Raw genomic sequence first — 25867 nt, forward strand, 5'->3', positions numbered from 1 at the left:
CCCTGCAGCTTGAAGGGTTTTGGACAGAGTCGCTCCCCCCCAGCTAGGGTAGTCTAGCAGGGTTCCCTGCAGGACAGGTTCTTGCATGTGCCAATACAGTGAGTCGGCCTGCCCCGCCCGCTGTTTTTTCAGGGAAGTTCCAGACTTTGAAAGCACTCCGATAAAAACAAGGCAGAGAAGCTGTGCTCGTGCGAGACAAGTCCATTAAAAACAAACTAAAATCCAGCCCACATAAACCTAAACGCTGCAGAGTGCATCGGGCTAATGGTCTCCACAGAACATCCTTGGGGCCAGTCAGGAGCCTTTGTATAAACTGGAGTCTAAAAGCAGCGCCCCTGCTGGCCAAATGCACCAAGCCCTGCCCCCCCTCTTCTTTAGGGAGGAAAAGGATGCTCTGTGGAACCCAGTGCCTCCTGCCCCCCCAAAAGAAATCAATTAAAATGCGCTGTAACTCTTCTAGGAGAGAGGCTGGAGGGTCCAAGACCATTAGTTTGTGCCACAAGGAAGACGAAACCAAGTTGTTGACTATGAGGGTTCTGCCCCTGTAGGACATTTTTGGCAGTAACCATTTCCACCGTTTTAACCTCACCCTCACCGTCTCCAACACATTATCCCAGTTTTTCTTTTTGTAGGTCTCATCTCCCAAAAAGATGCCCAAATATTTAAAACCCCCAATTTTCCATTCCAGTTCGCCCGGCAATTTGAGCTTGTCCTTCAGCCCCTCTCCCACCATGAGAGCCTCGCTCTTCCCCCAGTTCACACGCGAAGATGAAATAAAACCAAACTCTGTCACAACTTTTTTTAAAATGTCAATGTCCTCTTGTGACTTAGTTAAAACCACTACATCATCAGCATAGGCAGATAATTTGAAAGACATGCAACACTGGGGGATGTGTTTAACATCGTTTAAAGTTTCCCTTAACTTGTGGAGCAGAGGCTCTATGGACAGAGAATACAGCATCCCAGAGAGAGCAGCCCTGCCTCACCCCCCTCCGGACGTCGAACGGGGCACTCAGACCACCATTTATTTTAAGAACGCTCTCAATATCGCAATAAAACACCCGGATCATGGCTATAAAATCAGGGCTGAAGCCAAAGGCTCCCATGGTTTGCCACAGGTACTGATGTTCAACCCTATCAAAAGCCTTTTCCTGGTCTATGGAAATGAGGCCAGTCCCAATAGCCAAGGAATTGCAGAGTTCCAAATAATCCCGAATTAGATTTATATTATCACTGATGAGCCTGCCCGGCACGCAATAGGTCTGATCAGGGTGGATGATGGACGACATCACCCCTCGCAGCCTAAGGGCCAGCGCTTTGGACAAGATCTTGTAATCCGAGCACAGCAAGGACACAGGCCACCAGTTCTTAATGTCCTGCAGGTCTCCCTTCTTTGGTAGCATGGTGATGATGGCCCTCCTGCAGCTCAACGGGAGTTTCCCATTTTTGATGCTGTCGTTCATCACGGCAAGCAAGTCTGGTCCGACAGTCGGCCAGAAGGACTTGTAAAAGTCCACCGAAAGGCCGTCAATGCCAGGAGCCCTGCCACACTGCAGGCTCCCCAGGGCAGCTTTCAGCTCCTCGAGCCTCACCGACCAGTCCTGCCTCCTCCACCGAGCAGTCCACTGCCGGCAACAGCTTAACTGCGTGCCGGCGAGTGAGACGCTCAAACTCGGCAGCGGGCGTTTCCGCCACCGACATGTTGCCTACCGACGACGCCGGTCCACCACCGAAAAAAAACACAGACACTAACCACTATTTTTTACAAAAAAACACTACAAGATAAAGAAAAAAAACTATTACACATAAATCTCAAAAAAAGATGAAAAAAGTATCAGAAAAAAACGCAAAAAAAATTCTCGCACTTCTCCCTCTCTCTAACCCTCCCACTCCTCACAGAAGAAGCAGAAAAAGAAGAAGATGAAGAAGGAAAAGAAGCAGTCATATGAAACGGTGGAGAAGAAAGGAGAAGTAGGAGAAAGATGAAGGAGGAAAAGGAAGAGGAGAAGAAGTATAAAAAGAAGAAAGGCAAATGAGGTGGAAGAGAAGCGGTAAAATAAGAAAAACATGGAAAAAAAGAAAAAGAAGTAGAATGAGGAGAAGAACAAGTACAAGAGGAAGAAGAACAACAACAACAATGCGACCTGGGATTTATGTTTTTTATGCTGTAGCATACAGAAGGCTTTGATACAGCCTCTGAACTGAAGAGAATGCTTGAAACAATGGTTGTTATTACAAAAACGACCAGAAGGTGGCAGCAGAGTAGAAGAGATCAGTCAGGGCCATGTTGAAAAAAGCTCACCCACACTTCTAAACAGATTTGTGAATAATAATGAAACTTAGCTATATTCTAATGCTAATTGCTGCAAAACGGAAACCGATAGAAATACACTTTTTTCTGATGACACAAGAGACTCTAATCTTTCTTTTGGTAGGTTCCATGTTTTTATAGCATACAACACACATATAGAACACAATATTCTGTGGGCCTTGCAAAATTAGCCAAAATCCAGTAAAACAGCTTCTGTGAAAATGGCTGGGAGTGAATGAGTTAAGTAGACATTTTGTCATCCTCATGTGCTGTCAGAGGCAGCTCGGTATTTGTTCTTCATTTCATTTCAATTCAATTCAATTCATTTCAAGTGTAACGAGTGTTAAGGAGGGTGGGGATCATGTGGGAGTTCAACCTGTACTTCGTGGGGTATCCTGGTACGTATCACCCGCAAAGGGTGAGGAACACCATATATTTTTTGTGAAATATAGTTTGGTATAGTGACATGATATTTTTGTTATGTAAAAGACCTGGCTCCATAAAGGTTGGGAAACACTGCTTGAGAGCTGATGTAAACATTAGTTCAGGCCTGAATCAACAACCGTTGTAGCCAATTAGTCTCCTCCATTTGACTTCAATTGCTTTAACACATGATCAAACAATTGCACACAAACTTCTTAACAACCTAATTGATCTATATCTTACTATCTGTCAACAGGATACAGTACCATACAAATGCTAAGAAGGATGAGGTTGGCGCTTGATGAGCAAAACAGCAGAAAGTCGGTTCTTCCCTCACTGTCTATTAGCGTGTGGTCGTTTTGAATAGCACCGTTAGTGAGGCTAACATGAGGCTGGAGCAAGAGCTGTCAATTATTTTGCTCTCACACTTCAACAAGCTGCACAGGTGATGGAGAGGGAGCTCCAGGTAAAATCCTCATCATCTATGCTGCCTTCTATTCACACACACACGTGTGTGTGTGTGTGTGTGTGTGTGTGTGTGTGTGTGTGTGTGTGTGTGTGTGTGTGACTCAGCAGCACTCAGTCCTCATGGAGACACAGGCTGCCTGTTAGCGCTCTGCTACCTGCCTGAATCGATGCGTCACCATCCCACCTGAATGCCGCCGACAGGATAAAGAGCACAAATGCAGAGACAAGGGCAATTGTCTCCGAGCACAAACTGACGCTCTCTATCGTCCCCTGTCCATTTCTGTCCTTTTAGCAACATAAGATCCCGACAGCGTATAAACAACCTAGCAAACAAAACATGTTACTTACAGGGTACAGGCTTTCCAAGTAAGAAGTGGTCGTTAATCGCATGTTAAAAAATATTGCGGTATTAAAGGAACTATAAAGTAACTCAAAATGAATGCACTCATTTTTACACCCCTACTTTATAATAATAATAACAATAATAATGATTGTAATCATTTACAGTAGTGACCAGACTAAATGGCGTATCAGGTACTGTAAAGATATATGATTTGATTTTGGTCCACCAAGACACTTAGCCAAACAATGTAGTCACATTGGCTTCAATCTTGCAGCAAAGGAAAGAGAAAAAAATCCATTCCAGGACAGCTGCGATACAATCCAACTTGTTGGAAAGCAGATTTCTTAAATTGAAGAGGCAACATCAACACTGGCGCAAAGGATGTTTTCTTCACAGCGAGACCTTGCACATCTGGTCTGGACTATCCCTTGACGGACATGTCACAGCAAAATATTTCATAAATCAACTCTGAGAAAACAATATGCACTTAAAGAAACATAATCTCAAACACACATCTGCCTTTTGGTTTTCTTTAAGGGTGAACGACAGAGAGTCTACTCCAGTTTCCTCCCACATTCCATAAACAGGCAAGTTAGGATCATCTAAGACTTTAAATTGCCCATGAGCATGAATCAGGGGAGTGAACCACTACACTATGGACTGTGAGCTCAGTGACTATTTTGGTTAAATTCTCAAGCTTTGGCACAAATAATTCGTTTGGTTTTAGTGTCATGCTCATCTCCAACAACTGAAGTAACCAAAAGAGTTCAACTAAACGCTGTGTTCACATGTGTCACGTTGGGTTTGGCTAAAACTAACTTTTGCTTGCAAATGTTGACTAGTGACGGCCTGAAGAGAATGAAGCTTTATCTCCTAAGGCAAAAACTCTTTCCGATTGTGACACCATGGCCACTAGTGGGTGCCTAAAGGTCACAATGATAAAGTTGGGAATGAGCAAAATGATGAGATTCATTTTTCTACAACACTTGTCCTCATTATGGTCGTGGCTAAGCAGAAGCCAATCCGATTCCAAGTGGGGTCAGTGGGTCTTCCTCAAGTTTGTCTCAGATGACGTTTAGTGGACACATGCTGGTTTCTGTGAAAAATGCGCATTTTCTTTGCGGTGCAGTGGGGGCCAGTTCAGTTTATGGTCTCACGTGCCTGCAGCTGCTGATACAAGCGACGCCTGCCAGCGCCTCCGGTCCAATTAAGTCGTATTTTTGTGACAGAAACAATAACTCTTGTGACCGTCTGACTTCTTATTGCTTATGATAATAATAATACACTGCTTGCTTCTGACAAAGAGGGCTTGTTTTTCACTAACAGGAAGCAGAATTCAAAGTCAAAGTTGCAAAGACCAAACAATATTCCGAATCAAAAATGCCTCCTATTGATATCAAAGCAAGCAATTGTAACTCACTAGCTAATGAAAACAAAAGTGCAGAGATGAAAAATTGCTGCAGGGCTGCCTTTGACACTCTGACTGTATACTTGGAGATGAAGACATTACAATTCCTCTGCTGTGTTGACAAGCACCAAAGGTTAAATATGGAGCGTGTGTGTGCGTGCGTTGGACGGGGTTGGTGGGGGACTCATGAATTATAATGTGAGCTGTCAGTGTGAGCTTGTCCTCAGGATGGTGAAGTGGCCGGTTCATGTTGGGACAAGGCGTCTTGGTGCTGGATTACAACGATGCTAGGATTCAAAACAGCTGAACTGCGCAGTAAAGTAAATACTGTAGTCACAAAGTATAGAATATAAAGAAATAATGAATAAATATGGTGGGGGTGGTGAGAAAGGGATGTGGAGAGAGAGGGGGGAGAGGGGCAGGTCACCCCGGGGGCTTGGCGTGGTGCGAGGCAAGACGTGAAGGTCATGTCGCTAAGCATCAGATCAGTTGGGCCACTGGCCTGCGCGATGCACATTAGTGTTATGAGCCTCTCAAAGAATGGCATCCCCAAAAAAGCATTTCAGGTATGTACTGGATATCAGCCCGTCTTTATTGCGTCCAAGGCAGGCGTTGGAGCAGCGAACCTCGAACATCATGTTCACCGCTAGTTACGGTGCTTCTCCCCAAATGTTGACATTTATGAAATGTAAACCGTCCTTTGATGTGAATGCAGTAAAAAAGTTTGACTTACTTTTTACTGCTTTTGTAAAAGCACTTAAAACTTAAATGCAAACACAGTGGAACTTTTGTAGATGAAATCATATGAATTTTGGAGGAAATTTTGAGGGAAAATATGCCTCCATCAAACATCAAAGAGTGATCATTTGAGTCAAGTGTGTGTCTTGACCTATGCCGATATCATGTGTGTGTATATATATATATATATATATATATATATATATATATATATATATATTCGAGCTGTCAAACGGTTACATTTTTTAATCAGATTAAGCCCATTTTAGAATTTTGATTACTCACAATTAATCACTTAATTAAAAAGGCCTTTTTTAATCAACATTTTTTGCCCACCAAATTTGAAGAGCACCTGTTATGTAGTAATTATTTCTACATTTAATGAGGACGTCTTCAACATTTTTCCACTGCACACGCTAATCCTCTTTTTCTAATCAATTAATTCCTTGCATAATTTAAAATGGGGAAAAAATTACCCCAATATTTTGACATGAACAAATATTCTGAATATTATGCATACATATTTATCAAATTATTTACTTTAATGCATGCGGTTATGTTTATTGCTTAAACACAACCTGTGCTATCTTTAGCACTGAAACAAATTAATAGTGTGATTAATCTGCGTTAATACATGATTAATGCGATAATTTTTGGTGATGAATTAATTTGTTAACGCTTTAACTTTGACAGCACTAATATATATATATATATAATCCAATCTAATTTAAAACCTATGTCATTAGAAAATATTTTACAATCTGATTTTTTTGTAGTTCCATGAAAGACCCCCAAACCCCCCCAACCCCCCCCCCCCCAAGCCTCATCAATCAATGCCCCCAAATAGTCTGTGTTCAGCCTCAGAGGCTCCACTTTAATATGTTTGAATCCTATATGGAATAACACACACTCTTTTAACAGGTGTCGACAGTTCCTGTATATGGAATAGTCAGTGGAGTGGATCACATTGAACAATCAGAAAGTTGCGTTGTGACTCAGAGAACAAGTGATATGGGAGGAAAACAATATTGACTCCACAACAGAACAAATTGATTCTTTCTGGTGCGTGAAGTTTCCTTGACATCTTCACTCTTTACATTATATAGAAGGAACATCTATGATTGGCTCGGAGACGTGTGAGTGTGTGTGTGGGACTAAAACCGTCTGGCCGCCTTTACCATTTCAATAAATAACCATTGCCCAAAATGGCTGCTTTACTCACAGGTCAATTTCCCTGCAGTGTGAGCGAGGAGACTCCCAAGGGAGAAGAGAATGAGTCAAGGCGTGCAGGCTGCTGGCCGATATCCCCACAAGAAGCACGAGACGCTCAATACCTGCTCTCATCCTTACCTGAGTGACACTACGCACCTTGTGGGTCTCCTGAAATGCATAAATCCGTTTCTTTATGATGCAGCAAAAATACAACAATATAACTGTGTTAAGTGAACAATCATTTACAGACAATAATGTTGTCATCGTACTCGTGCAAGTTTTCTCTGGCTTCCTCTATATTCTGTTCTGGGATGAAAAGGGGGGGGGGGACAATAACAATAAGTAATAAAAGTTAAAAGTATGCTCTTTAATAGAAATGTGTAGCCCAAAACAAAGCAGCTGTCTGGTGTGTTTTCATGGTGGTCTGCCACATGACGTCAGCCGCGTCATGAGCCTTCCAGGAGCGGCCATGTTCACACATTAGTGTGTGTGACCTCCGCTAGATGACAATGTGAGATTGTGCCTCAGATCAAACAACATGTTTTCCTTACAGCCCATGGCAAACACTCTAATCAAATTTGGAAGCAATGCCCTCAAACACGCCATCACACCCGATATTTCTATGAGCTCAAAGTGCGTTGATAACATTTCGGATGGCTGATGAAGGAAGATTCATAGAAGTGTGGTGAATAGATCCCCAAGCATGTAAACAGTCTCTCACACAAATTACCGACTTACCCATACAAAATCATCTTTGAAGTGAACTACTGTAAACCCAGGATGGTAAAAAAAATTTTTTTTAAATGCGAATATGGCTACTAAGAGCTGCCATTTACTTAAACCTATTCCAAAAAATATGTATGTTCAAAACAGTACCTTCATTTTTTTGTTTATGGGGGCCCCCATTGCCAAGAATTGCAAAGAAAAATAAATGGTTCCAAACATTCCTAGTTAGCAAATATTCAGCACATGTATGATTAACTGATGTGTGGCTATATTAGGTCCCAGTATAAACTAGAGTAATTCTACACTTGGAAGTAGGGTTGAACGGTTTTAGGAAAAAATTTAATTGCAATAATTTTTTTCACAAATATTGCGATTTCGATTTAGTTTTCAATTTTCTTCACATTCAGCTTTTTATTCACAATGTACAGTAACGTTTCCAAACAAGAAAATTACATACCCTCAAAATATTAAAAGCTATTACTCGAATAATGCAAGAACACAAAAGAGGTTGTGTGAGAGAGGTAGTCCTTTAAAATGGCTCAAGTTAAGGGAAGACCTACACAGTACAACTTCATGCCATGTTTAAATATGCAATTATGTGTAATAGTCTATGTAAGCAAAAATGTTTTACATTTTGTACTAATGTACATGTTTTTTGTAAGTAAATGTAATATTATATATATCAATAAATATCTTCCACATACTCCCATATTTTTGCTCTAGACTTAACTGCTTCAAACTGAGACTGAGGGCTTTGTGATAGCGTGAAATTAATATCATAGTATTAACTCTTTTGGTCTTTTTACTGTTATGGTGAGTGTAAAGGTGTAACAATCATAGTGGGAGTATTTCTGATTGGCGTAATTGTGAACAGGTAATTATTTTTTATTAAAAAGAGTCAGAAAGTATTATTCATTCTTCTCTCTGTTTCTCATTCAAATCTTGCGGTTTTATGTAAAGGTGTCTGCCTTTTATGTACGTAATGAAATCTATTCAACAATTAAAAAACACTGATTACAAAAAATAATGAGCCCTATTACAGTGTAGATCTCAGAACTCAGTGATGGAAAAGAGTGCAAATACAAGCAAATGAAATTGCTGATTTTTTTCAATTTTTATTTTTTTTAACATTGCTGATATGAATTTACTTTAGACCTCAAGTTTGACGTCATGGCTGATGCCAGCCATCTTTTTTCAGTCTAGAGTATGTATTCGCATGCGTATTAATTGTACAAATGTTCTGCTCATAGCTACTTGCTCTCCGCCTTAACGCGGTTCTAACCAGACTTCTGTGAAAAGTCTACTGTACGCCCAAGCACTTATTTGCTGCGACTGCATGTGTACTTATTATTAGGTCTGTCCGTTCTGCAGCGGAGCAAGTTAGCTTCGTGCCTTGCGTTCTCAATCACGGTCTGTGTTGTCAACTTGTCAAGCAGCCGTGAAACAAAGTACCTACGAGGGACTTGGCAACAGCGTGATGTAGACGTGGTGCTTTTTTATTTTTTAAACATTTCTGAGCTAGCTAGCTAGTGTATGTGTGTGTGCGCGTGCGCGTGCGTCCGTGCGTGTACTGTGGCATGCCGGTGATTGGTGAAATCGGGGGATAAGAGCCCTTAAAAAAAAAAAAAACGCAGCTTTGACGCTCTCGAAACCGTCTGAGATTGCAATTTTCGGTCTCAAAACGATATAATCTGTTCAGACCTACTTGGAAGAGAGTAAAATATTACAATAAAAAAAAAGGGGGTTGAGGAACGATCATAGAACCTTCAAGTTGGGAGATGCCCAATCAACCCGCTGAGCCATGCCAGTCCTATTGTGCGTCAGTATATCACTGGTGTCAGGTGGAATCCTCATAGCTGCGACCATTTTTGGTGTTTTGGACACACCAGTAATGTTATTCAACAGTGGACGTGGCATAGCTCAAGTGATAGAGTAGCCATCTCGGCATCTCCCATGCTTAAGGTTGTGGGATTGTTCCTGAATCCTTGGAGGATTAAAAAATATATATATTATATATAATATTTTACTAACTTCCGAATGTAAAGTTTACTCTGTTTATAGTCAAAGTAAAATTTACTGTGTACATGTAGAAAAGTTGCATAATAAAACATAATCATAAATATCCTCATCTCCGTGTACTTACCATGCTGTGAGCTAATCTTGATCTCTTTTTGCTGACGACTTTCACATGAAAAAATTGATGTACAACACATGTACTCTTTGCTAAATGCTTCCTCTGATGACCACTGCATGTTTTCCATCTCAGATTGATGCTTGAAACCATTGCTCTCAACAATCTGCCAGCAGACAGTTCAACAGGATGCTGTTTTAGCAGCTGTTAGAAGACTATCTTTGTCTTCTGCGTGTTCATTGTGGTTCGGGTAGAGAGAATGTTGATTTTCTGAATACAGACTGGAGATCGGTGAACAGGTCCTTCGAAGGATTTATTTTACTGAATATTCTGGACACAAGCAAGTTTACAGATAAATGGCTGCAGTTCCTCTCGCAAGTGTGTAGTTAAAGCGGACTCGCAGCATTCTTATACTATCTTGAAAAACCCTCAGAAAACAGCCCCCAGCCCTGAGTTCAATACACATGACGACAGCCGGAAATAGATAAGACTTTTTACACTTTTACAGCATATCATCCAATACACATTGAGTTCAACCCCAGACACTGGCCCATTGATGTGGAAACAGACGAGGTCCTTTCGACATGATGACATGAGCAGAAATTGCGACAGCACTTACAAAGACACATCCACAGATAAAAGTTCTACTGAGGAAATAAGTAAATTAAAACAGTTATGACCAAATCTAGGCAGAAGACTCTCAACACAGCCAAGGTGCTACTGTCGCCAGCCAATCACAGAAATTGTTTTGATATAACTCAGAAAAATGTTTGTACATGCTTCAAACACGAATGTGTTGAATGACCTCAGAAGTCAATGATTGGATTCCATTGAATTTCTTAGAGTATAACGTGCAATTATCACAAGTCACTCGTTGGCAATCAGAAATGCAGCCGCTCTAGTTCACCTTCATAAATCAACCAGCTGCTGCCGCACATGATTCACAAAGTGTTACATGTGTACGCCTTCGGAAGGTGAGTCATTGAAGAATAATATCACAAGGTAGTTTCAACAGTGGCCTTTCTGGAATGAAAAGAACGAGGTTTTGTGTTAATGGTTCAGATTGTGAAGGAATAAGTGCCCCTTCAGCAAACTCACCTGTTAGGAACACTAATGGATCAACAAGTTGTCAGTAGCAGCAATTTTGTCCTGATAATATTAATGTAGGAAGAGCAACTAAAAAGAACACGTGTGATTAACTGATGTGCCGCTGATGAGTGGGGTGCCACACCTAATCCCACTGTGGCACAAGCAACAAAGACTCTTGTTTATTAACGATGCTCATGAGGCAACAAATGAAGCATGAAATGACTACGTGGCACGCACGCACGCACACACACACACACACAAAGTGTAGATATGCTGTACGTACATGGTGGTATATGGTGAGAACAGGGATCCAAAGAACAATTTGTTGTTTCATGCTGAGCAAATGTTCACATACCAAATAAAAATAACTATGATCACCATTTTGCACATGAATAATTGGATCACTTTTGCCACTTTTACTGTATTCATGCACATGTCCTCATTTGTAACATCAGTACCACCCAGCACTACCTCGAACATGTCTGCACATACGGTATACAATACCATATTTCTGCAAATGGTGGCTAGTATGGAGGACCAAAACTGCCAAAATATAAAATATCTAAAAGTGAAAATAAATGGATATAAAATATAATTCAAAAATTAAATGCAAACAAATTAATATAAATGGAAATATAAATTTAAAAAAGAATAACATTTCCTTACATACTTCATGCTGAGATGTCTGCAGCATGAAATAAATAAATACGATCAGAGTGTTTTTATTCATTGATATTTAATTTTATTTATATATTCATTTATTTCCACATTTATTTTTATATAATTTTTACTTTATGTAAATATAGTTTTTATTTCCATTTACTGTATATTATATATATATATATATATATATATATATATATATATATATACATACATATAGCATGTTCTAATTAAATTCTTTTAATTAAATGTTTGCATTCATATTTATTTTCACATGTTTTTATTTATTTTTTATTCACTTATTTATTTATTTTTTCTTGTTTTGACAGTTTTGGTCCTCCATTGCTAGGCTTATTTAGGAGATGTCTAACCCATGGAGCTTTAACTTTACAAAAATATTTTAGGATAATACTACACAATTGAATTGAATTCACTTGTTTATTTCAAACTCAAGGTTCATGCAAAGCTAGAATTAACAAAGAAACTCTAGTCAAAAACTTATGACAGTGTCTTAGAAACAGGGTGCGTTTAAGTCGTGCGCAGGTGCACATGCACACAGAAAATATTAAATGTGCACCACATTCAAGTGTTATTGTGCATTTGAATACTGAACATTTTGAAGTATTACATGGTACGGGTGCACGTGTATACGGTATATGCGTTAGATGGTATACATTTGGAATATGGTTATACTGTATATAAAGATTATTTTATATTACATGTTAATTTTAGGTCACAAAGACCAAAACTGAGTTTGTATGCAGATGCAGTTCTTTTTTTAAACTTTTCTCTTTTCTAAAACAGACTGTAAAACCACGTATAGTTTTAGCAAAATATGGTTGATAGAACTTTTTTAAATAGAATACAAAAAAACTGAATTCTTATTACTTAACTAATCATTATTGAAGTGGAAAGATTTTTTTTTTCAACTAGGAGCGGGCACAAAAATAGCCATGGCATGAGAATACTTGGTCCAGGTAACGATGGCGTGCATGCCAGTTGGTCAAGTCTTGCAACCTTTAGTGCAAATCACTAATTCATGACATAGGGATAAGACAAATGTGCTATTTGGACCACTGGGGGTTTGGTTATCACCCCCTTTTTTTGTCATAGAGAAAGTGCTTGGCTGCAGACAGGATGACTAAGATTTGAGTGAGTGTACTGCTGCCATCTATAGGCGAGAGCGCCCCCCCCCCCCCCCCCACACCGCTCCAAAATAGTCTCACTGTACTGTAAGCCTAACAGGCAAATATGATGCTCATTAAGAATTCAGGCCACATTGCCACCTCAAAGCGTCCCCATCTAACTCAAGTTGACCAAATGTGACCTGCAGAGCGCAGCTGATTGGCATTCTGCTGCCCTGATGCCACTGGCCGGCTCACGTGGCAGCAGGTGAAAAGGAGGGAGGCATCATTCAGAGGGGCCACCGCCACACTGTCACACACCACATACACACATACAAGAATAAGACTTGAAGAGAGAGAATGTTTCATGTTAAAGGCGAGTAAATAAGAATCCGTTTTTCACACTCAGCAAGCCAAATTGTGAGTAAACTGAGATAACATCATATTTTTGACTGACATTTTTAGTTGTTATTTTAATGTAAAATATGTGCCTTGACTCAAAGGTTGCTGCAAATCACGTGGCGGACGGAAGACTGATTGCTTGAGTGAAAGCAACTAATTGGAAGTTTAAGGTGAAATCAGACAGGAAATTGTCTGTGCTTAATTTATGCTCTCTTAATGATTTGCGAATGAAGTCAGCAGCAGAGTATCAATCACAGGTAGAGGAAACACAAAGGAAATGTGAGCATTATCTGACATATTCTAATCAAATATTACATTTAGAGCGCTCACGTCGTCTCCGCCATTTCAGTGCGTTGTCCATTTGGACTAAAAATCACAAGCTAACTCTGCTTTTGTGCCACTGATATGAAGGCCGGGCCCTGTTCGTGGTTAATGAAATCCACTGTTGACACAGGAAGTCTATCAGAGGGCGCCATGATAGAGGTTCTGCGTGCATATGTGTGTGTTTGGGTGATCCACTCATACTCCCGCTGCCTTTCGTCTCTTTGTGTGACAGACAAAGCTGATAGCGCAGCGTCTTTCTGGCGAGATAGCATCATTATACAAACGGCACCCTGCCATTATTGACACTGCATTTGTGTCAGTGTGTGAGTGACAAAGAGGGAAAAGAATACGGAGAAGGGTAATGGAGTGTGTGTTGTCAGTTTGCCATGTTCCTCTTCCTCTGCACAAACAAGTGTAAAACAAGTGACCTCACAGTCTATCATCTGCATTTCAATCTAAGTTGTCTTACAAAAAAAAAAATCCATTAAGACACCCATTAAAGTGTAATACAAGCATGCAGGACTGGCCCGGCCATCTGGAATATAGGGCAGATGCTCGGTGGGCAGGCGTCTTATCTTATTATCCTCCATTTGAACCCAAGAGACCAGCCCACAATTTAGAGGGAGCAGCCAATGAATCTATTTAGACCAGAGGTGGGCATCGAGGGCTGGAGTCATGCAGGTTTTGCATGTTGCCCTACTGCAACACAGGTGATATATGATCAGCTCATCAGCAAGCTCTGCATAAGCCTGATACCGATCCTGTTGATTATAATCAGCTTGTGTTGGAAAAGAGAAACCTGCAGGACTCCGGCCCTCGAGGACCGAGATTGCCCACCTCTGATTTAGGTTATAGATAGTATTCACTGGCGTCACGATCATCGCTAGTTGGCCCCTCATAGTGGGTCAACTTTCCAGCGGACTCAGTTGTGTTTCTATTGTTTTTACACCGAATGTTCTTTTGTTATTGATGAATGTCATCTCCAGCTTCCTCTAATGTTACTTGTGTGAGCAAGATGTATGTGGAAGATTTAGCTCAACACTCCTTGCAGCGGTACATGTTGAAACGTTTGATTAGTGAAATCGATTGAATTAGAAACATTTGCCGACGTTAACTGCCCGGTCCGGGCTACATGGCAACGTATGCTCTGAGGTAGGATGGCTCCCAAAATACGGACATTCTTGCATTTTCTGTACTTTCGGCTTTTATTGGTTCACAAAATCGAACATCTTGACCACCAGATCTATTTTTAGCCAGAGCTATTCACGGCGAGCAGCTCACATATATCACGATTGCATTATGGTAAATGTATTTTTACCATCTTACAATGACACTTACCTTAATCAAAATGGTCAGAACACACTTTGGTAGACTTTGTCAGTTGGAAATCCTTTCGCTTTATCTTTGCAATTCCAGAGACTTCTTTGTCCGTTCCCATTCAACATTCCATGGACCCGTGAACGGCACACAATGTGGGGCAAATTACATCATTTGAATTTTCTATAGACAGCAAACTGAACCAATCAACATGGTCAGGAGTCAAAGTAGAAAAGTACATTTGATCATTTGTTGTTACAATGTCAATTATATGCACTATTTTTACAGCATAGCAAGCAAACAACCGTCAGTGTTTATCATACCATCAACAGTCATGGTTTCATGAAATAAAATGCAAACATCCAGAACCTTGTGCAACACATTCATAATCCATGCAGAAACAAACCTAAGTAAAAAGAAGCATTTAGAATAATGAATAATTAAGAGATGTGTCATTGTGCTTTTTAGATATGATTTGAATAATGGTCCGTTAATTGCAGTATGCAGAACGGAGCGGACTTTGATTGGTGGGCCGGTATGAGTCCAAATGTCAGTTCAACCCTGAATACAAGATAGACATCACAGCAGTTGGCCAGTGTTTCACAACCTTTTGTGAGCCAAGGCAAGTATTTTACATAAAAAAAGACTCACAGCATACCATCTAATAAAAATGACAAAAAGTAAAACTACGGATGTAATGAAAAACTTGACAAATTTTTTGTACCTTTCTGTTTAATGGCATCAAATGAATTGTTTGAATTTACAGTAATTACTTACGATACGTATCATCTGCCATCTTATGGAAGAGATTTCACTTGTTTCGCCACTACAAATCACAAGCATATACTGTATAGGGGGTGTAAAAAGAAAACGGTTAGAGACAGAAAATTGTGTTTTGATTTAAAAGATGTGAGTGCATCGAATCAAACTAAATCATCACTGAATTGTCTTTCAATGGAGATATATCTTAGAAGAAAATGGCACATTTACAATACTGACGAGTTCATTATTAAAAATGACAACAAAAAGGTAATTGCCTCTGTAACTGAGCCGTACCATATCGAGTCAAACCGAATTGATTCGTTCCACTTTCAAATCCAACCATCAGAAATCATATCAAATTGTCTGTTGTAGAGAGATGCACACCCTTAATAAAAAAATACTTTGGGAACAATTAAAAGAAATTGGATGATCTCTCACCATATAGTGGGCGCACCACAGATGAAACAATCTATGCTTCCACTAAATGGTAGAGTTCAGTTTGGGATACTTCAATTTGATAAATGATGATCAGGGTTCAGTTTCCACTTGGCCAGAAAAGTGAATTGGGCAACATAATTGCAGCAGCACAGTCTTACCTTACTAATTACTTAAACAATAAAGAGGATCCCTGCTAAAATAGCACAGAGCTCAAAACGTTATATCGTACAAAAGTATGTTAACATAAAAATGGTAACGGGAAAAAGTGTCATACTTTTGGTAAGATTAATTTTGAGCTACTTAACGATGGATGCACACCAAAACAACATCTTAAGAAGTGAACTAAAATGACAGAAATGCCGTATCAAGAGACATCACCACCAAACAAGAGCACAGCAACTAGCACCTCGATGAAAAAGTTGTGATCATTTGATTTGGGACCCTTTACAATGGAAACACCAACAAATGTTCACTTCCAGATTTAAGTGAACCGAACTGACTTGGAAACGTGACAAGAAATAATTGGAACACTAAACAAGAAATAATTGGAAAACCATCTCAGTGTGCACTTCATGGCATTTGTATTATGCTAGGCCTACGTTCTTTTACAAACTCATATGTTCCTCCTTCCATCGGAACAGCTGTAGCGACACTTCCTGCCATGATATCGGAACATCATGCCTTGCAAAGAGCTGATAGCGCTATTGTGGAAGGCACTGAAATCCCCTGGCAATACTGTACACTCTCAAATCCAGAGAACAGGCCTGCAATAAAGAATCAGAATCTGTTTTTGCTCTTTCTGATGCTGCAAGAGACGACTCCAGAGCCTAAATTGAGAATAATGAGGCATAAAGTGTGGGGCTGAGCAGTGTCATAATGATAGGACTGAGGGACAATGCCTCAATAGTTTCTCAAGGAAAGAACGAGGCAAAGGACACACGAGGGAAGAAGAGACGATAAGAGACGACTGTTGGCTTATCTTGGTGAGTGGGGCAGGATTAAAGCATGGGCCTCTTTGGTGAATGTGCACACATCATCATCATACAATCACCCTTCGAGTGGCATCCAGGGGAGCGCTGAGAGGCGTTAAGGGGATTTGTTGCTCCTTGTCACACTCTTACTTGGTTGCAATACATTTACAGGATCATTTTCTTCCAAATGAGAAAGTGAGGAGGGATACTTTCGCCACGTTACCTGGCCCCGCCTCCACACCCCAAGCTGACTTCATCAAGCACTGATGTCATTCTTCAAAGGGCTTTCGCCCCTCTTGTGTCAGCCATGAAAGTGTCAAGTTCTTGCACCGGCCAACCTTGGGCTCGCGTGCAAGTGACAGGCAGAGATTCAGTCCAGACACTGAGGTCAAGTCCCCTGCTGTTATCTCTACACTCCGCAAAGACCGAGCACCCTTTGGATGTCCACTTGCTGTCTACAGTCTGTGAACGCTGGCTGAAAAGCAAGCGGCTATCCTCGTTGAGGGACATGCTGGACAGATGGTGTGGTCAGTGAAAAAAGTCACAAGAAAATCAAAGGCAGATATGCTGCAACAGAGTAGGCAATTGCCCTTTCTGAATTACGAAACTTTTTGTACTCTCACGATGCAATTAAAATGACAACGTGCTGGAAATCCGTCGCATAAGGCACCTTACTTTTTGTTGCTGGCTGGTGGCTAGAAGGGGCCCTTTAGACGGCTCATATTGCTTTCTATACACCTATATATTTTTTGTTTTGTTTTTGGGGAACCTCAACAGTCCTTCTTGCCTATCTAGAAACACTCCCGGTCAAAGGGAAACATCAAACCAACCATCCGCTTATTCTGGCCTGCTAACTGGATGGAAGTAGAACTGTTGCTAAAATATGTCAGTTGGCGGCAGAAACAAAAGTACGGGCGGATATGATTTCAAAGCATTAACAGTGACTTCAAAAGTAAAGCAAACCAAAAAGAAAAAGTAAAGCAAAAAGACAGAAACTTGGATCAGTTGAACTGCATCTTCATGTGTCCTTTGATTGACTGGCGATCAGTCCAGGGAGTTTTCCGCCTTTTGCCCAAAGTCAGCCAGGAAGTATTCAGAATGTGGAAGGGAGCATCAGACAAAAATTAAGCAAGTCAGAAATGTTCAAACAAACATTTAATTATTATTATTATCATTATTATTATTGTCTCTTCCTGCAGATCTGCACATTGGTTGTCTTTCTGCGCACACAATTTTTCACAAGTCATATTCCACACAAGGACCTTTATTTTATTTCAATCCTATTTTTAAGGCGTTAAGAACACTTGAAATGTTGCAGTTGAGTGTTTTTTCAGGTCTATTATAACATTAAGATTATTTCTATTTTGAGAGGCTCCTGTTGCCTTTAATCCAACACAGGCAGGATTTGCTCTTGACTGATAAGAGCAGTTACGCAACGTTTTTCTGCGTTTTTGACAGTTTTGCAGCGGACAACATAAATAGTAACAGCACCGCCTGAGGTGTGGCTTAAATTGACATTGCATTACTGTATAGGAACAGACACCTTCCTTACACTGACTTTAATAGAATCCTACTGCACGCAAGCCCTATCGAGCTATAAAAATGCCATAAAATCATGTGTGATGCATCCCTGACTGAGATAAAGATGTTATAACAACATGATGATGGGATCCAATGTAGTGAGAGTTGTTTATGTCTAACATTGTCAATGAACACTGAACGAGTAGAGCTGCTCGATTATGACAAAAATATTAATTATGATTATTTTGGTAATAAATGATCAATTAATTATCTTAAAATTAAAAAAAGGTTCAAATTCAATTATGATTTTCTTGTATAGATAAACACTGTGCATTGGAGTTTACTTGCTGTACACTTATCAATTGCCATAGAACTGTTGCACCAATTATTAACAAAAATATAATAATAATTATATATATATATATTTCAACAACAAACAATTTCAATTAATAATCTTTTCTTTACGATTATAGCAATTTTGTAATTGTGGCGTATAATAATTGAAATTGTTATTGAATTTCGATTAGCTACACAGCCCAATTTCTGTCAAAACGGGGGGCTTTAGGACCCAGATGCGGGAAGGCAGAGCAAGGAGGCAGGGGTGTAGTTCAAAAAAAGGGATTTAATTTCTATTAACAAAAAGGTTTCCAAAGTTCAAAAACATAAAACAAAGCATGAACTTGAACTTGAACAAAAGAGGGAACAAAAAAAACAGACAGCAACAAAACATGAACTTGAACTTGAACTAGAACTTGGGAGGGAACAGAAAACAGGGCAGCATGACATGAGGACAAACATACATACCACAATGCACCAACACAGACAGAGGAGAGACAGCAGACTAAATACACCAACACTAATGACGCAACAAGACACACCTGGACCAGACACAAGTGGCTGAGGGCACTGATTGGACAACACAAGGAAGGACAGGGTCACAATCAACAAGACAAGGAAAACACACAAGGAAAGCAGAAACTGAACATGACAGAACCAAAACCAAAACATGACAGAACCCCTCCGTCGAGGGACGGCTTCCAGACGTCCCTTAAAAAGTTCAAAAACAGGGCGGGCGGAGGGGGCGCGGAGGCAGGAACCTGACACATCCCTCCAGTCTAGTCCGGGGGACGTCCCGGACGCCAGACGAGGGGAGCCCGGCGGCGCTGATCTGGAGGGCGCCCCGGACGCCACACCGGAATAGGACGGCCGTGGGATGAACATCTCCTGTCCACCCCCATGGAAGAAGCGAAGAGACCCCGCACGAGAGCGGCCGAAGCCAGGAGGCCCGGGGCTGCAGAGGGTGAGAATGCCCGGGGTCCTGAAGCTGCCGTGGAGGCGCGAGGACTTGAGGCGGCCGTGGAGGCTGCCGATGAGGCGCGAAGACTTGAGGCGGCCGTGGAGGCTGCCGATGAGGCGCGAAGACTTGAGGCGGCCGTGGAGGCTGCCGATGAGGCGCGAAGACTTGAGGCGGCCGTGGAGGCTGCCGATGAGGCGCGAAGACTTGAGGCGGCCGTGGAGGCGCGAAGACTTGAGGCGGCCGTGGAGGCGCGAAGACTTGAGGCGGCCGTGGAGGCGCGAAGACTTGAGGCGGCCGTGGAGGCGCGAAGACTTGAGGCGGCCGTGGAGGCGGCCGTGGAGGCGCGAAGACTTGAGGCGGCCGTGGAGGCGCGAAGACTTGAGGCTGCCGTGGAGGCGGCCGTGGAGGCGGCCGTGGAGGCGCGAAGACTTGAGGCTGCCGTGGAGGCGGCCGTGGAGGCGGCCGTGGAGGCGCGAAGACTTGAGGCTGCCGTGGAGGCGGCCGTGGAGGCGCGAAGACTTGAGGCTGCCGTGGAGGCGGCCGTGGAGGCGCGAAGACTTGAGGCTGCCGTGGAGGCGGCCGTGGAGGCGGCCGTGGAGGCGCGAAGACTTGAGGCGGCCGTGGAGGCGCGAAGACTTGAGGCTGCCGTGGAGGCGCGAAGACTTGAGGCTGCCGTGGAGGCGCGAAGACTTGAGGCTGCCGTGGAGGCGCGAAGACTTGAGGCTGCCGTGGAGGCGCGAAGACTTGAGGCTGCCGTGGAGGCGCGAAGACTTGAGGCTGCCGTGGAGGCGCGAAGACTTGAGGCTGCCGTGGAGGCGCGAAGACTTGAGGCTGCCGTGGAGGCGCGAAGACTTGAGGCTGCCGTGGAGGCGCGATGACTTGAGGCTGCCGTGGAGGCGGCCGTGGAGGCGGCCGTGGAGGCGGCCGTGGAGGCGGCCGTGGAGGCGGCCGTGGAGGCGGCCGTGGAGGCGGCCGTGGAGGCGGCCGACGAGGCGGCCGACGAGGCGCGAAGACTTGAGGCTGCCGTGGAAGCGCGAAGACTTGAGGCTGCCGTGGACGCGCGAAGACTTGAGGCTGCCGTGGAAGCGCGAAGACTGGAAGCGCGAAGACTTGAGGCTGCCGTGGAGGCGGCCGACGAGGCGCGATGACTTGAGGCTGCCGTGGAGGCGGCCGACGAGGTGCGATGACTTGAGGCTGCCGTGGAGGCGGCACGGAGTCCGGGGACTGTCGCGGAGCCGGCACGGAGTCCGGGGCCTGCTGTGGAGCTGATCCGGAATCCTGGGGCTGTCGCAAAGCCGGGACGGAAACCTGGGCCTGACGCGGAGCTGATACGGGATCTTGGGGCTGATGTGAAAACGGGACGGAAACCTGGGCCTGACGCGGAGCTGATACGGGATCTTGGGGCTGACGTGAAAACGGGACGGAAACCTGGCCCGACGCGGAGCTGATATGGGATCTTGGGGCTGACGTGAAAACGGGATGGGATCTTGGGGCTGACGTGAAAACGGGACGGAATCTTGGGGCTGACGTGAAAACGGGACGGAGTCCGGGGGCTGACGCAGAGCCGGCACGGAGTCCGGGGGCTGACGCAGAGCCGGCACGGAGTCCGGGGGCTGACGCAGAGCCGGCACGGAGTCCGGGGGCTGACGCAGAGCCGGCACGGAGACCTGAGGCTCCGACGGCCGACATGGCTCGGAGACCTGAGGCTCCGACGGCCGACGTGGCTCGGAGACCTGAGGCTCCGACGGCCGACGTGGCTCGGAGACCTGAGGCTCCGACGGCCGACGTGGCTCGGAGACCTGAGGCTCCGACGGCCGACGTGGCTCGGAGACCTGAGGCTCCGACGGCCGACGTGGCTCGGAGACCTGAGGCTCCGACGGCCGACGTGGCTCGGAGACCTGAGGCTCCGACGGCCGACGTGGCTCGGAGACTTTGGACTTCGGCTGACGTGGTTCGGGGACTTTGGACTTCGGCTGACGTGGTTCGGGGACTTTGGACTTCGGCTGACGTGGTTCGAGGACTTGGAGCTGCCGCGGAGCCGGCACGGAGTCCGGGAGCTGCCGCGGAGCCGGCACGGAGTCCGGAAGCTGCCGCGGAGCCGGCACGGAGTCCGGAAGCTGCCGCGGAGCCGGCACGGAGTCCGGAAGCTGCCGCGGAGCCGGCACGGAGTCCGGAAGCTGCCGCGGAGCCGGCACGGGAACCTGGGACTGCGGCGGCAGACGTGGCTCAGGGATCTGAGGCTGTGGCGGCAGACGTGGTTCTGGGACTGGCAGGATAGGGACTTGAGGCTGCGGCGGCAGTCCTGGCAGGGAAAGGGACATGAGGATGCGGCGGCAGTCCTGGCAGAGAGGCTTGAAGCTGTGGCGGCAGACCTGGCAGAGGACTTGAGGCTGTGGCGGCAGACCTGGCAGGATAGGGACTTGAGGCTGCGGCGGCAGTCCTGGCAGGGAAAGGGACATGAGGCTGCGGCGGCAGTCCTGGCAGAGAGGCTTGAAGCTGTGGCGGCAGACCTGGCAGAGAACTTGAGGCAGCGGCGGCAGGCGTGGTAGGACAGGGACTCGAGGCTGCGGCTGAGCCGATACGGGGACCTGGGGCTGCGGCGGAGCCGACACGGGGACCTGGGGCTGCGGCGGAGCCGACACGGGGACCTGGGGCTGCGGAGGCAGACGTGGCTCGGGGACTGAGAACAGCGGTGGCAGACGTGGTTCGGGAACTGGGAACAGCGGTGGCAGACGTGGCACGATAGGGACTTGAGGCTGCGACGGTAGACCTGGCAGGATAGGGACTTGAGGCTGTGGCGGCAGTCCTGGCAGGGAAAGGGACATGAGGATGCGGCGGCAGTCCTGGCAGAGAGGCTTGAAGCTGTGGCGGCAGACCTGGCAGAGGACTTGAGGCTGTGGCGGCAGACCTGGCAGGATAGGGACTTGAGGCTGCGGCGGCAGTCTTGGCAGGGAAAGGGACATGAGGATGCGGCGGCAGTCCTGGCAGAGAGGCTTGAGGCTGTGGCGGCAGACCTGGCAGAGGACTTGAGGCAGCGGCGGCAGGCGTGGTAGGACAGGTACTTGAGGCTGCGGCTGAGCCGATACGGGGACCTGGGGCTGCGGCGGAGCCGACACGGGGACCTGGGGCTGCGGCGGCAGACGTGGCTCGGGGAGTTGCGGCTGGCGACTCCGAGCTCCAGCATCTGAAGCCCAAGGACGCCCAACTTCCTTAACCAAAGAGGACAGCAGGTCCATTTGGGCGGCCATGACGTGCTGGAGCTCCTCCTGGCGCGACAGGCGCGCCTCCTGATTCCCCATCATGGTTTTCAGCACTCCCGCTGGGTCCTTCTCAGGTTGGTGCATTCTGTCAAAACGGGGGGCTTTAGGACCCAGATGCGGGAAGGCAGAGCAAGGAGGCAGGGGTGTAGTTCAAAAAAAGGGATTTAATTTCTATTAACAAAAAGGTTTCCAAAGTTCAAAAACATAAAACAAAGCATGAACTTGAACTTGAACAAAAGAGGGAACAAAAAAAACAGACAGCAACAAAACATGAACTTGAACTTGAACTAGAACTTGGGAGGGAACAGAAAACAGGGCAGCATGACATGAGGACAAACATACATACCACAATGCACCAACACAGACAGAGGAGAGACAGCAGACTAAATACACCAACACTAATGACGCAACAAGACACACCTGGACCAGACACAAGTGGCTGAGGGCACTGATTGGACAACACAAGGAAGGACAGGGTCACAATCAACAAGACAAGGAAAACACACAAGGAAAGCAGAAACTGAACATGACAGAACCAAAACCAAAACATGACAAATTTCCAAGAGAAAAATAATTGATGCAGTTTGGATGATGGCTTAAATTTTGGTATTACATTCAAACGCACATTCACACCTAAGCACAATTTAGAGCAGGGGCGGGCAAACTCGGTCCTCGGGGGCCGAAGTCCTGCAGGCTTTTGAGGTTTCCCCAAGTTGATTTCAATCAACAGGATCGTTATCAGGCTTATGCAGAGCTTGTAGATGAGCTGATCAGAAATCAGCTGTGTTGGAGAAAGGAAACATCCAAAACCTGCAGGACTCCAGGCCTCGAGGACTGAGTTTGCCCTGCCCTGATTTAGAGGGTTTATATTATATTAATATTGGAATGTAGGAGGAAGCTGGACTACACACAAGCATGGGGGAGGGGGGACATACAACCAACCTCAGAATTGTGAGACAGATGAGCCAACCGCTCAGTCACCGTGCCACCTTGGCGTGTTTAATAAAAGCAAATTCAATTAGCAAGGGTGCTCCCTGGAAGCGTGTGCAAGCGAATGGTGACAGTCATTAATGGAGTCACACATTCCAATTAGGATCACTGGCAAAATCTCACATCAACAAAGTTGGCTGGAGAAGGAGAAAGGGAAAGAAAAAAGGGGATGAGACAAATGGAGGAGTGGATGAAGTCAAAGAAGGAGCAGGTTGATGTGTGGCAACGTCTCCGAACTTTTATGTGACTGCATGTGTCTTACTTTACGCGAATTGATCCCCATTAAGTCTTTCTAAAGGGCAGCGGTTTGTCAAAGTCTGACGCCACCTCTCGCTGGCTTGCTGACACCTCCTCAGCTGGTTAGGAGAGTGCGGAGGCGAGCTGCTGAAGCATAGAGAACATTAAATGATATGACGGAAAGGTTAAAAAAAAACTCGCGCGTCAACTCAGTCACCCATTAGACGGATGGACTTAAATGTAAAAAAATAAGCGATAATTACAATGTTGAGTTCCCTCCCTCCCTCCTCCAACAATTACGTTACCTATTGCTGTCAAATGGACCCCACAAACGGTCCAAGACTGGAAATCAATACTGCCGCATAGAGAAGCATGCCTTCCAAGATCCACTATGCAGCTGATTTCACCAATCAAAGCGGCGCCGGTTACCACGGCAACCATAGTCCCAGGTCTTTCACAACACTGAGGCGAAGGCACATGGTTGAGAATGAAGCTTGGCAGGGACAATATTTTTAACCCTATAAAACCCAATGTAACATTATTATTATGTATATAAATACAATAAATTTTAGCCCCCTATTTCATGAGTATCAACTCCCTCCCTTAAAACCCTGACGTATATGATCGGACACATGCATTGCATGGATAATCCATTAGAGGGCAGTATCACCCAGCTAGCCTGCAAGATCGCCCCAATTGAGAAAGGAAAGACACCAATACTTATTAATAGTAGGAAATGTTCTTTCTGATTTTTGGAACAATATTATGTTTGATATGTCTGTTTATTATTATATTTTTGACAGTCAGCCTTATTTGGACTGTCAGCTAAACTCATCTTCAACAGCACGACTCTGAAAATATCACTTTTCACTTACAAAGTAATTTTAAAATTAAAAACACTTTATATGTACAGATTAAATGAACTACTTATTCACGAATTGACTAAACAATCAAACATTACCTCAACCCTTACAGTAATGACATTAGGCTAACGCAATTAGCGAGTGCTAAGTTAAACGCTATAAACATAACCAAATAAACATCTTTTCAAATAATAATGCTACAGAAATTTGTTAGTTAGTTTTGTTTTTTACAATGAAATAAAGAGTTATGTAGTAACTATTTATAGACTTACTAACGTAATTTTAATCTACCTTAATTGAAAACATTTTAACTTTAAATCACTAACAGAACAGTTATAAATGTACAAATTTAAAGCATTAAAGCATCAAATATGACACAAATCAAAAATCATATGTGGAAGTCAATCCCCCCCCCCAAAAAAAAAAAATTGTTTAAATGGACCAATAAATATAATTTTCTCTCATATATTTCATGGTTCATGCTTTATAGGGTTAAAAAATCCTCGGAAGGGGGAAATATGATGACAAGCATGTGATGTGCATGAAGAGATCCTAAATGACTGGATTAAATAAAGCTAAGCTTCCCTGAGAAAGCAAACACCAGACCTGCATCAGGTCTGTGTTTATCAAATTTCACACCCCGACCACATTCAATAAGGACCAGTCGTCTATTTTCTTCTCACCCATTGTGCTCCCTTATCTGATATATATCGCCCAAATATCCGTCATATTTTTCCAAATCAGTCCATTTAATTAAAGGCCACGTGCTTGTAATAAAAACCAAATGGCACACAGCAGTGGCCGAGCTTGTTTAATCGGAGGATGGCGGAACAGGAGAAGGCAATAACA

General features: G+C 44.1%; 1 protein-coding gene across 1 annotated transcript; it reads right to left on the reverse strand.

Moving 5' to 3' along the window:
• Window positions 1–456: 456 nt before the first annotated feature.
• LOC144056610 (uncharacterized) lies at window positions 457–24506 on the reverse strand. The gene is made up of 8 exons (XM_077573558.1): window positions 22545–24506; window positions 22287–22474; window positions 21534–22256; window positions 12840–12946; window positions 1597–1706; window positions 1254–1550; window positions 590–745; window positions 457–468 (listed from the first exon to the last, which is right to left on the reverse strand). The coding sequence occupies exons 1-8, from the start codon at window positions 23010–23012 to the stop codon at window positions 457–459; spliced, it is 2061 nt and encodes a 686-aa protein (XP_077429684.1). The 5' UTR covers window positions 23013–24506.
• Window positions 24507–25867: the final 1361 nt, after the last annotated feature.

This window comes from Vanacampus margaritifer, chromosome 8 (genome assembly GCF_051991255.1).
Source record: "Vanacampus margaritifer isolate UIUO_Vmar chromosome 8, RoL_Vmar_1.0, whole genome shotgun sequence".
NCBI classification, from domain to species: domain Eukaryota; kingdom Metazoa; phylum Chordata; class Actinopteri; order Syngnathiformes; family Syngnathidae; genus Vanacampus; species Vanacampus margaritifer.